We start from the raw sequence: 17,931 nt of genomic DNA on the forward strand, positions 1-17,931 counted from the left end.
GCTGTTTTGAGAGTAAATGATGTCGCTGGAGCCCTCCACCGAATGTCTGCCTTCAAATACAAATAAATAGGCTTCAGGCTCCGTTTGCTGGTGTGTGGCCAAGCTGCCTTGGAAAATGTACTGTCCTAACGCTGGAGCTTTTGTCCCTGTGTATTACACTGGCAACAGTCTGAAAGATTTATTCCACTGCGGCTTGTTTAAAGTATGTGATTTCATCTGGTCGACTGCCAAGTATTCTCTTTTCAATCTGATTGTTTTTAATGACGAATGGCATTTCGGTCTGGAATTCCGTAGCCGCTTTGGCTCAGAAACAGAGCTCTTAAGGGTCGATTTTTGATGCAGAAAACGGGCACACACTCACGCAAATATCCACACGCACGCAAATACGCAAGACTACATCCACCCTTGAGCAAATACACACACATATAGGCGGGCACGTAAACACAGAGAGGAAAAAAACATCAAAAAGATTTTCTAAGTAGCTCAGAGTTTGCGCAGCGTCTGATGATGAGGGAGAATTTAAAATTCTGGAGCAGCCGGAGGGTTCTTCCCCCAAAGAAACAGCTATTAATTGTGTTGCCCTCCATTACTCACCAGTCAGAGACATTCAATAAAATAATTACCGGCGGGTGTTTGCTTTGGTGACAAACAGAATATGTGATGAATGAAGATCAAGCTCGCCCGACTCAGACTTTTATCCCCAGCGATAACGTCTGCTCTAGAGTCTGTGCAACATTCGACATCAGCACATGAAACAGAGACCTGTGCGGAGGTTTACAACAACAGCTCAACAAGTTTAGAGCCGTTTCATGCTCCGTGCAGAATCATGTCCGATATCAGTCGCTTTAGTGAAAGGAAAAGGCAGAAACATCCCTGTAGTGATTACTAATTAATCCTGGATGTGACTTCAAGGTGCATCTGCAAACACATGAAAAACACTCTTGCAAGTCGCACAGCTGCCACTGCACCATATCATCTGTGAGGTCGAATCGCAAGATGCTAGCAAGACATTTTGTTGGAGCAGCTAAGGAGAATGAACACATCTTAAAACGTGACTGTTTTCACTGTCATCTTGTCATCCTCAAACATCTACAAAAGTGGAAATCAGTCACTTTATGAAAAAATATAAGACCAGTAAGGCGTAGCAGCATGCAGGGGACACATCCCCCTCATTATTAAGAACATGTGCAATGGTCCGCCCCCACTTAAAACATGAAAGCAGCAGAGGACTTTTATTTTGACAAACTGCTTCTCTCAGAGTATTATATTCCATTACATTTTGAATTGTCTTGGTTTCTTTGTGTTTCCCTTCACATGAATGGAGACAATTCCACCATAACTTGATGCAGGAGAGGCACAAATTGGCACATAAGAACTCACACAGGAAAAGAGGAAATAAAGTGTTTGATGCTCAGCGTTCCTCACTTGGTATGTGCCACCGCTCGTATTGAAAGGAAGCCCACACCCATGATCCAGCAGTCACCAGAAATCCTGCAGATTCCTGTTTTATGTGACATATTTCCATGGCCTGTCTGAGTGGCTGAAGGTGAATGAGTTTGTGTTCGTTTGTTTGTGGTGACACATCTTCAGTATTGTTTCATTTCAGGCTCTGAGTCTGCCGGGGCAGTAATAGCATCCTTTATGACCCCAATCTCCTCTGGTGACGGAGACCCCGGGGGCCAGTGTTGTTGTGATCCTGACGAAAACAATGATGATGATGAAGTTGGTCTTTGATGCGCCACATGTTTCACTGCAGCATTTTCACTGTGATAGATAGATAGATAGATAGATAGATAGATAGATAGATAGATAGATAGATAGATAGATAGATAGATAGATAGATAGATAGATAGATAGATAGATAGATGCCAATGCCATTATCAAGTTTGCTTGTTTGTTCAATCAGTTGTATTCCTGCGTGCACCAGTTGCTGAGCCATGGAGTTGAATGATGGGAATAACATGATGATGTCACAGTGCATTTAACCTCTGAACTTTGGCAAATCAAATATGATAACTTTCATTATATTAGACATTCATGTTGACGTTTTTATCTGAACTATCATATGAATCTTTGACAGACATGTGTTTTGTGAGATCACAGTAGCCTTGACCTCCGATCTTGGGCCACTAAATTCTAATCAGTTCATCCTTCGGGCACAGCGGACATTTGTAACTAATTAGAATAAAGTCCCTCAAGTAGTAGCTGACATATCACGTTCACAAGAGCCGGATGACAGTATGTATGTGGACAACCTGAAAACATAGTGGCTCCGGCGGTTAAGAGGCGGTGGTCAGATACACGGTATTCTTGGAGTTCAAGTCCACATTGTGTAGAGAGATATTCCACCACATTGCTGGTGTGTCTGGCTGAAATGATCACTTTACAGACATTACAACAAGCACTGCTGTCATCTCTTCTTGTATGTGAAATTAATCCATGCTTGGATCTGTTCCTTACTCTCCACCGTGCCTCCGTCTTGTAAAGCACGTTTGCACGAGTCTGTCATCACTGTTTTGTGACATGCTGGCTTCGATAAAAGCTCAGCAGCATATGATTCAGACGTGTCAGACAACTTGGACCCGGTTCACAACGCTTCCTCTTCTCGATGCCCGTCCCCTATTTTTCTCCACTCTGCTAAAACTTAACAAGCCATTCAGAAATAAGTGCATAAATGTCCAGCTGCTGTTAGGTTGATTGGACCACCTGGATGATTTAGATGAGTCTACACAGACTCGTGTCTGGAATGTCAGCATTTTCAGTCTAAAGTTGGAGGGTATCACACTAATTTATTGTTTGAAAACATTACTCTGTAAAGACCCTGAAACGGCAAATGTGATTAAGCTTGGCTATGGAAGTAAACTTGATTTGAATTGGCCATATGACAAACTTGGCACAAAAAGAGAATTTTTAATAATAACTTAATTACTCCTTGATTAAATGTCCCTTTTTCCCCATTGTGATTTATAGCTCGACAACTTAACATCCATAAATGACAAACGGACACATTCTGGAGTCGAACTCTCTACACATGCATGTACACCATCACACACGCGCACACACACACACACACTCTACCGCGTCGGTAGGGCGCAGCAGAGCTGCAGCAGCGAGACCATCTGTGTACCACACTGGTCCAAAACAAGCATTTCAAATCTGCTTTAATGCTGACCAGATAATATGTGACAGGTACAAGGCTGCCCTCAGTGTGTTTCACTATCAGCAATATATAAAGGTGAGTTCATACGAGGGGAAAATGTGGTCTAGTAATCTAATTCTGACAGGGCCTTGGGAGAGTCTGCTGTTGTAATTAATACAGGATATACTGCAGGGACATGTACGACCAGAGCTGGAATACTGATGATGTAAAACATGCAGATCATTTCAATAAGCCAATGACACAAATCCAGCCCTACATGAATTAGGCTGGTAAGTACAAGAAAAAAAAGGAAAAAAAGACGCGGTGGAAAGTATTGTGAATGTGAAGTGCAGCGTTTCTCCAGAAACATGTGCAGGATCGTGTCGAGCAGACAGCCTCTCTGTAATACACGGCTGTAATTCTGCCTCCCTGACCAATTTTGTCGTTTGAGGGGCCTGGAGCTGAAGGCATACTTCCATGCCTCTATCCCTCAATTTATTTTCAAAGCTTTATTTCCTGGAGCCGTCTCGCAAATGGTGTGCTGCTGGTACAGTACATGCTTCCATGCCCGGCCGTGCCAAGAATGTGCAGGAATCTCCCTGATCTACACGAGCAGCCAGAAAATATCTTTCCAGGGAGAGGAAGGGATTGCAACATGCGTTCTGCAATCATGTTGCAATCCCTTTTTTTAGGTTCGTCTGTCTCAAGATGACGGGGCCCTCAAAAAAAGTAGGCCACTGTTTTTTCACCTGCAGTAATGGACCGGGTGTGTGGAGTGCGGTCCAGCTTGTTTGCTCCACACATTGTTCCTCTATTTCAATAATTTGCAGGAAGTGCTTAAATAAATCATTGTTTGCTTGCCACTGTAATGTCATTACCGCCCGCCATAAATCAGCAACAAAAGCAGCCATCAGTGGCACTTTGATTTGTTCCCACAGACGATTTGGATGCCTCTTATTTACGCGCTCTCCCTCAAACGACAGCCTCCAAAACAAGGCAGACTTATCATTAGACGCAGATGAAGTAACTACACCGAGAGCACTTTGTTCGCAGCCAGAACACACAGCCCAATGTGGAGCAGAAACTGAGCTGAGATTCTTTTTTTTCTTTTTTTTTTTTCTCAACTCATATGCCTCATAGACGAGATTATTCAAATGTTGTGTCTGGCTGCCAAAGAGCTCTGCAGGAAAATAATAATACCCTTGTGACAACCACTCTATCCCTGGCAGCAGCTCAGCTTGTAACCTCTGATAATTATATTGAGAGCCCAACAGTAATGACAACCCTCCAATGCCACAGAAAGAAAAGACTTTCCTCTTAAAGCAGCAGCGGTCAAACAGTAAATCCTGCTGCTTTGCTGAAACGCACACATGAGATAATGCCTTGTGAGGCATGTGGTCGCCGCAGGCTATATCAGCTTGGAAACGACCGTCTCTCCCTCCCCAGTGGGCAGTACCTTGGGAAATGTGACTCTGCTGTGTGGTGCGGTCGGGGACGCAGAGAGAGTAAGAAAGTAAAACAAACACCGCACAGCGTCCTCGCCCTGTAATGAACCTATAGCCTCGCTGTGACGTGTAGAAATGTTGGTGGGAATCGGAGAACGCACAGCAGAGCGCTGAGCCCGGCGCGATAAACACGCCGCCTCTCCCGCACACGCCTCTGGTTGTTGTTGGCGGAGGCTCCCACTTCAAACAGCCCTGTGATAGTGGCGCTTGTACTTTATACCCTGGCAAACACGAGCGACGCGCCTTATCAACACATAATGGATATACACTGAGACAAGCATGGAGCCGCTGCTGCATGCCCGGTCTGTTTGAACAGCTGCTAACCCACTTTCTGCTCTCATTGGGTGAAAACTGAACCCTGAAATTGATTTTTTTTTTTTAAATTTTTTTTTTTTTGACAAATACATAATAGGTGCTGCTCTCTGAACTGCATCTCATTATACAAACGGGGGATCTGATTGGAGTTCTGTGCACATGAGCTGTATTATGTCACCGGACCGTTGAATATTAGGATTTGTCTTCTTTACCAGCCGCGTTTGGGAAAATGGTAGACTACACGGGCCAAAGATAATCCTTAAAGCCGGCCAAGTGGAAAGTCAGTCAGGGAATTATGGAGATGATTGGCAATCTAATGATAACATCCCCAAAAAACCCAAAACGTCAGGCTGACTGCATCACACAGCCCTTCTAATCCCTCTGCACGCCAAAGGTGCCCCTCTTTCCCTCTAATGTTTCCACCGCTGCCTCCAGATATAACACATGGCGATGCCTTCCACCTTAGCATTAACCCTGAATCACAGCAGCCACTGGGAAGCCACTGGAATAACGTGTTTGCTTAATGTTTCACGGGCGCATGTGAGGCGCGCATGCAGCAGATGTGTGTGTGTTGGGTGAGCATGTGTTAGGGATGGATTTGTGAATGAATCATGAAAAAAAAGTTTGATTGGAGCCAATTAAGGCAGAGCGTGGGGAAGAAAAAAAACCCCCTACAAATTGAATTATTACTATCATTACCATTATTGCGATGGTGTGCAGTTTGAGTGTGTGTTGTGTGAACTCTTACCAGAGGACACAGATGAACCTGAGAGGCTTGAGTTGCTGGATGCTGCCATCCCGACCCGATTCACCGCTCGGTTTACTCCCGTTTGGCCAAGGTGCGCTCGCAGCGGCTCGTCCCCGGCGGTGCCTCCATTTCACTCCCACACCTCCAGCGTGCTTCACCTTTTGACGGCTTTGACTGTCTCACGCCTCGGCGCGGCTCCTGAGCACCCCGGCAGCCGCCCGCCTCGAGTCCGCCTCGCCGATCCTCCCCTGCCTTGCCCGCCTGCCTGCCTGCCTGCCTCGGCTCTCGGTGCGCCTCGGTGTGTGCGGAGCTCCCGCTGCAGCATACACTGAAGGTGCCGCGGATAAAAATAGTCAAGACAGGAAGAACACTGCGAGGATCAGGCTCTCTGGAGCACACCGGACAGACTGGATCTGTAGGTCTAGACGCGTGCCATGCAGAGATCGGCTATGGTTTCCATGTGCCACTTTAAGGATTGTAATAAACACACTACACTGCAGCGTAGACGCGCCTTCTTAAAGTGGAAGTTTTGCCAGCCTGGTCTGGCTAAAGAAAACCCAAAACAACACACTTCTGCCTGCACGGTCCGAAAAAAAAAAAAAAGGACATGAGCACACGATTATAAGACATTCACGCAGGGGTCAAACTGCTGAAGCCACAGTATCCCAGTATGGGCATTGCACATTTTTGCATCAGATGTCATGTTATGTCATGTTATGTTGAAGGAGCCACAGGGTGAGCGTCGGTCAGGGCTGTGTGCGCCATCTGGTGGGGCTGCTTTCATGGATTTGGTGACTGACTGAGTGACATGTTTTCTGGATCGCTCCCTCGTGTTTTTGCGCTTCTCTCGCTGTATTTCTTTGCACGGAGTAGAAGCTGGGGTTGGCTGCTGTCATCTCGTCGGTCAGTGTGATAGCTGGAGTGGTGGGAGGCATCTGGGCAGCCGAGTGAAAGAGCAGCGCTCAGTTCTCTGTCATTATCGCTGCTGACTGAGAGGAACCTTGAGAGAGAGAGAGAGAGAAAAAAAAAAAAAACACTCAGCTCCAGTGCTAAAGTGTAGGTGTTCAGAGACTGTGTGGTCACCTCCGGATCAGAAGTCTGGGAAACTTTAAGGGGTACTATGTAGTTCTGGAGAAGAAAGTTAAATTCAGAGTTGTTATATTTACAATATTAATGAGGTAATAATACAGAGTCAGAAATATGAAAATGTCCCCATAACTGAGCAAACAAGCTGTTCTCAGAGGAAAATAAGGTTCAGAAAACAGTTTGAAGCTAGAGAGGTGGCAGGGTCTAAATCAGTATCAAACTGTGTGGTCAGTTTGGCTATTCAGTCATGAAAACAAAGTCAGTTTGTTTCATTTGTTAAGGCATAAAAAACAATCAATGAATTAAAAACTGTTCCCCAAAACTGCAAAGTGGACCTTTAATTGTAAGACAAAATATATGTTGTAAAAAAGGAATGCATATGGCTCTGCCTTAAATCCCATCTTCAAGCCTTACCAGCTTCTTCATTTTAAAATTTCCACCACGACAATTTTAAGAATAAGATAAATCAGCTCTCAGTGCGCAGCTTTGTATGCAGCAGAGGAGTGTGTTGCTGTTTCCTCCTCCTCACCTGTCCAGCTGAATGATAAACATCACAGTCCACAATTTTCCTCCCAGCTGTGAGGAGCCTCTCCATCTCCACTGTGACCTGCATTATAGGATACAAGTTATTTTGGAGTTCTTCTGCCCCCTAGTGGCCAGAAAGTCATAACTGCAGCTTTAATAGGAGCATTTATACTGAAATCACTGCCTCAGTCAGGCGCTGTAGACCTGAATGAGTTATTTTTCAGGGCAAGAATTCTGACATTCATATCGACTCACGCACAGGTTTGAACAATAATAGAAATTGGCCTCCATTTATGTCTCACAGTTACAGGGTCCTCCTGTTGAGCACACTGGCTGAAAGGAGTTGCATGCTGGCCTGCTGTCACTTGAATAGAGGCGAGTCATTGTTAATGTTATTACGAACACCTGCGCTTTCCTTAATATGAAAAGTACAAGAATGAAAAGAAACTGTGAGGAATTGTATGGTATACTGTGTGGTGTGACAGACATAAAGATAATTACATACAGTATAAATACACATTGATTTGTCATGAACTTACATCTGCTGCATGCGTGGAGAAACAATAACATGGTTGATCAACACCTCAAAAAATTGAGGTAATATCTTTAGCTGCCATCTAATGCTTGACAGATAGCATACATTTGGAGTAATAATAATAATAGTAAAAAATAAATAAATAAAAAATTGTATATTGTCATACGCATTGAGATAAGTTGAGATTTCTGCGTGTGGGGTGTTTATAATTGGTTGAGAGATGTCTTCACATTTTGTTTCTCTAGTTTCGACATGACAGTGAAAAACAGGCCCAAACCAGTCATGTGCTGTCAAAGTTATTTTTCTTTTCTTTTTTTTTTTTTAAGTTTTTTTTTTTTTTTAACCTGATATGCAAAGTGTGCAGCAAAATGCTGACTGAGCATTTTGCTGGTAGTGAGTTTAAAGGATGCACTTTAACATTTTGTGCCACACATGGAATAATTAAAAGTGTGCACTTTAATTCAACCATGAATACAACTTCCCATTTTTTAAAATTAGATAATTTTTACATTTTTACAAAGGATAGCTCATTCATTCTTGGATAATTTGCTTCATTTAGCAATATCAATAATTCCATATATACAAGTTTTATGGCTATTGTATAACTTTTTTATTCCCTACAAAAAGAGTTCCTGCTCATTTAAAACACTTGTCAGACTAACCTCTTTATAAAAGAGCTGCTTCAGCACATTTCTCCTCGTCTTCATCCTCTAAGATAACTTCGCCACGGTCCTATAACTTCAGGGCTGAAACTCCGCGTGAGCGCAACAGCGACCACGTGACCCGACGTGTCACGTGACCCAAGCAGAGCCGGTCATGTGACTCAGCAGTGCTGCAACCTCGCACTTCTCAATCTCGGTCAGTCCACAGCTGACCACCTGGAGCACGTCTCTCTGACCGGAGGCTCGAAATCACCGTGTTGTCACCGGGACGACACTAAACATGAGGTGAGTGTTAACCAATCAGAGTGCCTTTCTCTTAACCCGCCACGCGCGGAGCTCGTGGTCATTGTGTTGTGAAAGCTGAGTGACTGTGCGGTGTCAGAGGTCCACTCCTCTCTGACCGGGCCTGCGGTGTCCTGTGTGTCCTGTGTGTTGTAAACACTGGCAGGCTGTGGAGGGACACCCTGGCTCTCCTGCTGCTCTGGGCCTGTCTGGACTCGGCCCACTCGCGGGGCTGCTCGTCGTTCTTCTGCCGGAAGCCTCACCGCGTCAGCGGCCCGAATGGAGTGGACCCCGGCTCCCCTCTCTTCCTCACTCCTTACCTGGAGAAGGGCGCCATAGATGAAGGTATCGCCACAATCCTGCAGGCAGCAAGGCTGTGGTTTTTATAATGGTCACATGAGCCACCGAGCAGACGTGTTTTCTCTCCGTCTGCAGCCAGGAAGCTGAGTCTGGTGGGAGAGCTGCCAGGGGCCAACGTCAAGAGTTACGCAGGCTACCTCACCGTCAACAAGAAGTACAACAGCAACCTCTTCTTCTGGTTCTTCCCTGCACTCATGGTAGGCCCACACTTCTGTTTCACCACCGGGACTTTCCACATGATAGAAGTACTGTCAGCGCTGAGGGGGGGGAAGAGGTCACAGAGACATGTTTGTGCTGGTGTTCTGTGGGACTCAACTTTATTGTACTTCAGGTGTTTTTAGCTGTGTCCTCTCGGTGAACTTGTGATAAGGAATGGCACCTGTGTTACATGTAATCAGCTTCAGTGCAGGAATGCCAGCTATGATGGTGAACTTTTGTTAAAAGTCACGTTTTTGTCAGCCGTTTTTGGAAACCTTCTCTTTTTATCTTCCAAAAGCTGTGAATCAGTAACCGAGTCTCATATCTATCTGTATGTCACACTTCAGTGCAGTAGTGTCACATGATATGTCCTGACTGGCACAGAATTAAATATCAGTCTTGTAGCCTTTTTATTCAAACTGATCTCACATTACAGTGGATTTACTTTCAATACTTTCAGTCCAAGAAGCTCATTTTTCATCCTGTGGAAACACTTTTGTGTGTGACAGCTTCCATTCAGAGGAGTCTTTACTAACAAATATGCACACTGTGACAGTTTTAATACATCCTCAACTTTTGCCACTTTGTTGCACCCAAAACGTCACATGCAGGCAGTAAATGTTGATGAGAGCGATGAGTGTCTTCTTCGGATGTGCACAGTTAAAACATCGCCCTCACATCGACACATTGCTCCGACACCCACCATATCTGGCGACTGTGGGATTTATTGTGAAATACGAACCAAAAGAGGAAGTTGTTATTTGTCACTGATTTGTTTTCCCTTGCACATATGCTTTACAAATCTAATCACTTTTGATAGTCCAGAGTTAAAATTCCTCATATTAACAGACAAATAATAGATGTTTAACGCTGTATGACAACTATTTGCTACAAATCTGCTGCTTGAGTAACACATTAATCTGATTACCTCACCCCCATTTCAGTCTTTTTTTAGTATCACTGATTAGGACATTAAAGGGGAACTATGTAGTTGTGGTGAAGTAATCCAAACTCAGTATTTTAATATTTATAATATGAATGAGGTAATCAAACAAACTCAGACAGGTTTGTTTTTTTAAATAACTGGAGAAACAGTCTTCCTTCTCAGAGGAAAACAAGGTCCCAGAACACAGTTTGAAGGTGGAAAGGTGGCAGGGTCCGCCACATATAAAAGTAAAAACAGTATGAAACTGTGTTGTAGTTTAAGGTCAGTTTGTTTATGGAGTCATGAAAATGAGGACTTTGCTTATTTAGTTTGTTCAGGCTCAGTCAATGAAGATTTTTCTCTTCTGATTACAGTTTCATCCACAAAACTACAACGTGCACCTTTTTAAGTGAGAAGTGGTGGTCAAAATAAAGTGTGTTTGTCTCTGTTGTCACCACTGGGTGGTGCTGAGGTCTTAATCTTTCTGCCTGTCCTGTTTTGACCATCAGCCGAGCCGAGCTAAGGCCCCGGTGATGCTCTGGCTGCAAGGAGGACCCGGCGGCACCTCCATGTTCGGTCTGTTTGTGGAACACGGACCATATGTGGTGTACAAGAACTTGACTGGTAAGACGTGGGCAGGTGCTACTGCAGCATACACACACATCTAACTGTAATCCTTATTTAACCATAATGAGCCCTGTAGAGTTTCTGCTGTTGAGCTTCTCTGATCTGCTCATGTTATTTTTTTTCTTCACTTTGCAGTTGGCATGAGGGATTACGCCTGGACATCAAGATACTCCGTTTTGTACATTGACAATCCGGTATGTGTTGCGTAGTATTGTCTGAAAAAAAAACAACCCTGATCTAACTTTCCATCATCTCATGAGAATGTGAGAATATGTACTGATGAGCCTTTGAGAAATAGTGTTGTATTCTTCTAGGTTGGAACAGGTTTCAGCTTCACGGAGGATGAGAGGGGTTTCGCTCAGGACCAGGATGATGTTGGCAGAGATCTGTACAGGTAAAACATTGCCATCCCACTCAAACACAATATTCTTGTCAATTGGATGTAGCAGTCTGTTGTTTGATTGTTAGTAACTATTTTATTATTCCCCTCTCTTCCTTTTCTAAAGTGCCTTGATTCAGTTCTTCCAGATCTTTCCTGAGTATCAGTCTAATGACTTCTATGCAACTGGGGAGGTATTTTTTTTTGTTTTTTTTCCTTTTAAGCTTTGCAAATTCATATTAATAAATATTTAAAATATGGTCCTAAGCCATATGAATCTTCTCTGTTCTGTACAGTCTTATGCAGGGAAGTACGTTCCTGCCATCTCTTACTACATCCATAAAAACAACCCCAACGCCAAAGTGAAGATTAACCTCGCAGGAATGGCTATCGGTGATGGGCTCTGTGATCCAGAAATGGTGCGTATCTGTCATCCTCTGGCAGCCTTTAAACTAGGTCATTAAGCAATCTGACTTTAACAGAATAAAATCGGTTGGGTTGTCTTGTATCAACCTGAACTTGGGTCACAAGACGAACGACTTTAGTACTTTACTTCTTTCCGTTTCAGATGCTGGGCGGTTACGGTGAGTTCATGTACCAGACAGGCATGATCGATGAGCTCCAAAGAGAGTATGTCGTCCAGCAGACAGACCTTGGAGTTAAACTCATCCACCAGGAGAAGTGGGTGGAGGCTTTTCAGGTAAGAGACGCAAAACAAAATCCAAGCCTGTGTTATTTATCAGAATTTTCTGGACTAATTTCTAATAGTTTCTAATAGTTTAATTAATGAATGCTATAAGTGTCATTTTTACTATTACATATTTCTGAAACAAACATTAGACATCTAAAAAAAAGAAGAAAAAAAATCAATGTTTAGCTGACTGTTTTGTCTGACTTCAGGTTTTTGATAGCTTGCTGAATGGTGATGTGGAACCATATCCCTCCTTCTTCCAAAACGCTACAGGCTGCACCAACTACTTCAACTACATGATGTGTCAGGTACTTCAACACACAGAGCTCAAAGCTGCCTGTGTGACGTCTTTCAGCAAAATTATTACCTAAAAGCTTCTTTGCAGAACCAACTGAATTTGCTTCATTGTGCACAACAGGAGCCTGAAGACCAGGAGTACTTCAGCCAGTTTGTGACCCTGCCGTCGGTGCGACGCGCCATCCATGTGGGGAACTTAACATTCCACAGCGGCGCTGAGGTGGAGAAGCACCTTGTCCAGGATGTCATGAAGAGCATCAAGCCGTGGCTGGGGGTGCTGATGGACAGCTACAGGGTGAGGGCTGTAGGATTATCCACTCTAGATGTATTTTGTCTTTGAGAATCAGTGAAATGATATTATTGTGCTGTGATCTGAAAATGGTGAAGGATTACAGAAGGACAATTGAATATTCTAGATAAATCAGATAAGAAAACATCCTCTACCTCTTTTGCCAATGTCAATCACATTATTGTTATTCAGACATTAAGTCAAAAAACATGGTGATTGTCCATATCTTTGAGTTTCATCTACACAGTCCATCAGGTAAATGAGCAATCTTTTAAAATTTTAAATAAAAACAATCACCTCTTCAATTTGTTGTATCTCCTGGCATTGAAACGTGCGAGCATTAGCTAATCATGATCAAAACATATATACAGTCAGAGTTAATACAACAAGTGGTAAAATAAACAAAATGACAACATGTGTCTAGACATGATGATAAAACTTCTTTTGGTTTAAACACCGGGAAGGTGCTTAAAAATTGCTTGATTTTACTCTGAACCCTGTGTCTTTCCCTGTTTGATCCAGGTCTTAATCTACAGCGGCCAGCTGGATGTAATCGTAGCTGCCCCGCTGACCGAGAGGTTCCTGCCGACTGTCAACTGGACCGGCGCGGCTGAGTACAAAAAAGCCCCTCGCTTCCACTGGAAGGTTCAGCCCGGCGACACGGAGGTGGCAGGTTACGTCAGACAAGTGGGAGACTTTTGCCAGGTGAGCAGCGTTAGTAGTTACAGTGGGAGCAATGTGAAGAGTACTAGGCGAACACCTGTAATCCATCCTCTTCATCACACAGGTCATCATCCGAGGAGGGGGACACATTTTGCCTTACGACCAACCAGCGCGGTCCTTTGACATGATTGACAGATTCCTCTCAACGCGGGGCTGGATATGAAATGTTTTGCCGCCTATCAAAGCACGTCCACATTGATTGACAGACTGTTGATTTGAAAGACTGTTAACCATCTCAGCCAATGTAAATCAGCACATGTTAGGAGTTGAACACATTTTTGCAGCTGATTTATTTTTGTTTTTTCAAGCCTTTTTAGCAGGTTTGTGCTGTTCTCTGATGCACTGCAAACGAAAACAGGTTCTCTTAACCTGGATCCAGACCTCTTTTAAGCAACTCAAGATTGTAAAAATTAAGTGGAAACGAAATGGCATGTAGCCCGAGGTATGTGGAAATCATTTCATGGTTATTTCTGTTGGGTCTGAGGGGAAATGTGTGTTGTATTGAATCAGCTTAAAGATGAAATGTAAAGAAAGGACCTTGAAACCAGAGGAAAGAGTCAGGAAATAAAATGTTGTTTTTCTAAATGTGAGTGTCTTAATAATCAGAAGACTGCAGTTTTGCTGCCTGATGACCTTTTCTGAAGGGCAACTGTCACAGGGTGTTACAGATATGTCAGCACCTGTTGATGAATGAAACTTGTCCTTTTAAACACTGTTTGGTCGGTCTACAAAATGAACACCAGGGGTCAGTGTTCTCTCAAGAAATGTCATTGGATACATCAGTATGACTTCACAAAACTGCCTGTTTAAAGTTCACACCCTTCAGTCTCTAATTATTTGTACTTGCATCCTAAAACCACTAATAAATCACTCCTATAGGGGCCTCTTTCCATGTTGCAACAACAGACGAGGCTTGATTTAATCATTTTGGTTATTGCGGCTTTAAAATGTAATTGATCAGCTGTAGCGGTCTGTGGTGATTGTGTCAAAATGCCAGAAAGTTGTTTACGTACTTAAGTTAACTGTCATGTTATTTCATCAGGCAACTATCAGGATGTCTAGACAGTTCAATAATTAATGGGTATTCTAAACCTTTAAAGAGTTTAACTATTTAATGAGTAGTTATGTCTCAAGGACAAGCAGTGGGAAATACTGTTTGTGTAAATATTAGTTTTCCTTTTTTTTTAAAAAAATCTCCAGATCTTATGTGTATTTATTTGCACTCTGGAAATAATTGTGTCACTAGATTTTAATTACAGTCAGTTAGTTGTATGTTACAGAACAAGTGCTTTATTTTCATACCGTAATGTAACTGCAGTGATACTTTAACATCTGTACAAATGCAAAAAAACAACTAACAAAATGGAGATAATGTCATTACAGACACAAATAAAATGTACAAAGTTATGCAGGCAAGAATGGATTCATCAGTTCATCACACATAAACAATGTATTTAAGCGCTGAAATGAGCCTCGACGTACAACAGAAGGCAACAAGTGCTATGCGAACATTATTTACAGACATGTACCACACATTGACTCCCTTCAAAAAGAAAGGTGGTTGCATTACATGTACAGGATTACAGAAATTAATAATGACATTATGTACAATATTTATAGGTTGTTTTTTTTAGATTTAAAATAATACAATTATAACATCATTTATGTGGGGATTTTTTTCTGCACCTCTCACAAAAAAAAAACAAAAAAACACAGACGCATTCACACTGCACCTCCATCTGTCCTGTTTGTCTGGATCCACTGACTCTTAATCTGAATTATTCCAGTTCAAATTTCTTTGAGATCAATATCTTATTTTCACATGCGAGAAGGTTGATTTGGAATGGTCTGACGAGCATAAGAAAGAAGGCTAGCTTCAGTTCAAAGGGTTGGTCCGTCAAAGCCCTTTTCAAGAGAATCTACGTCTCCGTCTCATCAACACACACATCGAACTGCACGCGTAGACTCTCGGGGTTATGACATAAACTTGAATATGAGTATAAACATATTCTTCTCTCAGGTGTTTTTGTTCTCCAGAATAAAAATGGCACCACCTTAACGACGCAGGCTCTCATCTTACAACAAGAACCCTACGTTCCCTTCTTTTCTCTATAGACATGTGATGCATGCCAGGCACGGTGTCTCCTCTAAAAGCCAAACACAGTTAAGTTTCTTGCTGGTGTGTGAAAAAGGGGGGTGTGGGGGGGGATCACTGAGAATTACTCTGACCTTAATATGGCTATTCTACCCTCTGGGATGACAGAGGACAAAGTGCATAGACAGCTCTGCGATCGCTCCACCTGTCAGTGGAATGTATTTCAACCGTCCTACTGCAAAACACAGTGCATTATGGTCATAACGCTAATGAGTCGACATTCCTGGTCATAAAGGAAGGAAAAAAGAAAGAGCGGTTGTGGTTAACGTGTACATCCAACATCGCCAATCTGAACTGCAGGGGAGGCCTGAGAAAGAGAGGAAGAGAGGTTGATGAAGAGGTCAGAGGTCAAATGGGAAATGGGTATTTTTTCTCCTTGGTCAGCTGCTCTTATGTGTAGCAGTAATCCATGACAAAACTCATTCATAATACAACTGAAAACCGAGCAAACGAGTGGCGTTTTGCTGTTGAACTAAGGATTTTAAAAAAGATTCAGGCACATTGTGACATTGAGGAAAGCACAGGCATTAACTGCTCCTATTCAGAAACTGTAAAACAGTTATGGGACGCCAGGCAACAAAACAATCACGCTCACACTTTTCTTCTTTCTCACACACTTTTTTTGTTGTTGTTTTTTTTCTTCACACGCCTTGCTGAACTTTGTTCCGCAGCGTAAAGAAGGCAAAACACAAACAGGTAATATACATAATTCACATGCATGCTCAAAACAACGCAGACGCTCGCAATCGAATGTTTTGTTAATTTGGGATTTGAATCCGAAATGTGGATCCAGATGCAACAAACACACAAAGAGAGGCCTCAATAATTAAAGCTTCAGTTGGTCCTGGAGAGCGGAGGAGTTTGTTTCAAACCCCCGAGCTGCCTCACTGGTATCACAGTGTACAGTTCTGTAGCCGTTAACAGCATAGTATGTCCTTGGGACCTGAGTGGCTTGGCCACGCTGATCATGATGTAGACATACAGTTGAGAAAATGATCAATACTGTGATGTATTGCTTCCATTTCATCATGTTTTCACTGTCACGCTGTACTAAGAATACCGCTGACAGGGAAAAGGTTAACAGTCATATAGGAAAGAAAAGGATCATTACACCCGCTTGCATATTCTTTGTCTTCAAGACATCGTGGTGACAGTTTCAGAACTTAAAGGCAGCAACTTATTCAGAGTCTGTTGCACACACTCCACACACACTGTCCACATGTGACATTCAGAGAATGATGGGACACATTTGTTCAGTCCATCAGGCATACAGAGATGTAAGGTTTGCTTACAGAGATGACAGTCTCAGGCTAATGTCTCTTTCCTCTGGTTCCGTGACCACCATGGTCCATTTTGTACCATAACACACAACAGTTCACTTAAATGCTGCATGAGATTAGCAAAACTCCCTTTTCGCTAAAAGCACAACAAAATTAAAAAAAATAAAAAAGGAAATAAACCAAAGAACATTTTATGCGTTAATAGGGTTGGTCTATAAAAATACATACTGTAGCTACTGTATAAAGAACAGCCTCACAGGCCTTTGAGGTTTTTTCTTGATGGAGGGAGGTGAGGGTGGGCCAGCATGTGCAGCTGGCAACCCTCAGAAAGCAGGGTAACGGGGTAGTAGGGGCCGGTTGTTTGGGGCTACAGCTGGGGTTATAGTCTCTCCTGTCCCTAGTGGATGGGGTTAATGTCTGTGCGGTGGTTGGCTTGCCCGTGCACGCTGCTGCCCCCTACGGTTGTGGTGGAGGTGGTGATGGTGTTGTGCTGAATGACCTGCTGCTGGGAGCACGCTGGGGCTGGACTGCCTGCCGGACTGCTCTCTGGACCTGAGGACACAGCAGAGACATCAGTGAGGTTGGACGGCAGGCGTGTGAACACCATGACCTTCAGTCTCTACGCAGAGGATTCAAAATATAACGTGACTGTTAAACAAATCATCAAAATAAACACAGACCAGGTCTCTTTAATGTAGAAAAAAAGCTTTATTAGCAGATAAATTTCACATGACACAACATGTGATACTAAAAATGGCATTTATGTCACCTGTCACCTCAAAATAGGCCATACATGGATAACACAAAAATGGAAAAGTGAATCACTCAACTCCATAAACACGCCTGATGACTTCTGGACACATTGATGGTGACATCTGTACACAAGCTAGACTCATCGATGAAACTCTCCCAGCCCAGTCTGGGAGTTGGCTCTCTTCGGTATAAAAGAACCATTCAGCCAAAGGGGGGATGTGAGCCTTATTTTCCTGTGCTAAAGCCACACAGGGAGGTGCCTTATCCTAATTACATGGAAATGTCACTTGTATCCGTATCAAAGGGTGGGGCTCTGATGTCATGCACAGCGGAGGAACCGAGGCCCAGAACGGCAATCAGTGAGATCCTGGGACATCCATGAGAGTTTGGATGCCAACATGCAGCCTGTGACGTCTTTCTCACGTTGTGTCTCGGCTGCCTCTGCACGCTGAGGTGC

The 17,931-nt window shown here is 43.3% G+C and overlaps 3 protein-coding genes across 11 annotated transcripts in view; 1 reads left to right on the forward strand and 2 right to left on the reverse strand.

The window, feature by feature from the left end:
* The window catches only part of chn2 (chimerin 2), a 29,657-nt gene extending 21,013 nt beyond the window's left edge, over positions 1 to 8,644 (reverse strand). Inside the window, exons 1-3 of the mRNA XM_037073144.1 lie at positions 8,516 to 8,644; positions 7,323 to 7,400; positions 5,708 to 6,707 (exon numbers count right to left, since the gene is read on the reverse strand). Of these exons, the coding sequence (XP_036929039.1) occupies positions 5,708 to 5,756 (49 nt within the window). The 5' untranslated portion in view covers positions 5,757 to 6,707; positions 7,323 to 7,400; positions 8,516 to 8,644. The remainder of the gene's footprint in view (positions 1 to 5,707; positions 6,708 to 7,322; positions 7,401 to 8,515) is intronic.
* Positions 8,645 to 8,648: 4 nt separating this feature from the next.
* cpvl (carboxypeptidase vitellogenic like) lies at positions 8,649 to 13,871 on the forward strand. Its single transcript, XM_037073143.1, has 13 exons — positions 8,649 to 8,800; positions 8,964 to 9,142; positions 9,233 to 9,354; positions 10,790 to 10,904; positions 11,043 to 11,101; positions 11,222 to 11,301; positions 11,414 to 11,480; positions 11,583 to 11,705; positions 11,855 to 11,986; positions 12,187 to 12,285; positions 12,396 to 12,569; positions 13,086 to 13,268; positions 13,351 to 13,871. Exons 1-13 carry the CDS (start codon positions 8,796 to 8,798, stop codon positions 13,447 to 13,449), a joined length of 1,437 nt encoding a protein of 478 aa, XP_036929038.1. The 5' UTR covers positions 8,649 to 8,795; the 3' UTR covers positions 13,450 to 13,871.
* creb5b (cAMP responsive element binding protein 5b) overlaps positions 13,704 to 17,931 on the reverse strand; it is a 53,739-nt gene continuing 49,511 nt past the window's right edge. For 5 of the 9 annotated variants that reach the window (XM_037073133.1, XM_037073134.1, XM_037073135.1 and 2 more), the window contains one exon: positions 17,119 to 17,273. In XM_037073133.1, coding sequence (XP_036929028.1) covers positions 17,119 to 17,273 — 155 coding nt within the window. Of the gene's footprint in view, positions 17,274 to 17,931 lie in introns of all 9 variants that reach the window. The other 4 variants (XM_037073136.1, XM_037073141.1, XM_037073140.1 and 1 more) reach the window with 1 other exon arrangement.

This window comes from Acanthopagrus latus, chromosome 17 (genome assembly GCF_904848185.1).
Source record: "Acanthopagrus latus isolate v.2019 chromosome 17, fAcaLat1.1, whole genome shotgun sequence".
NCBI lineage: Eukaryota > Metazoa > Chordata > Actinopteri > Spariformes > Sparidae > Acanthopagrus > Acanthopagrus latus.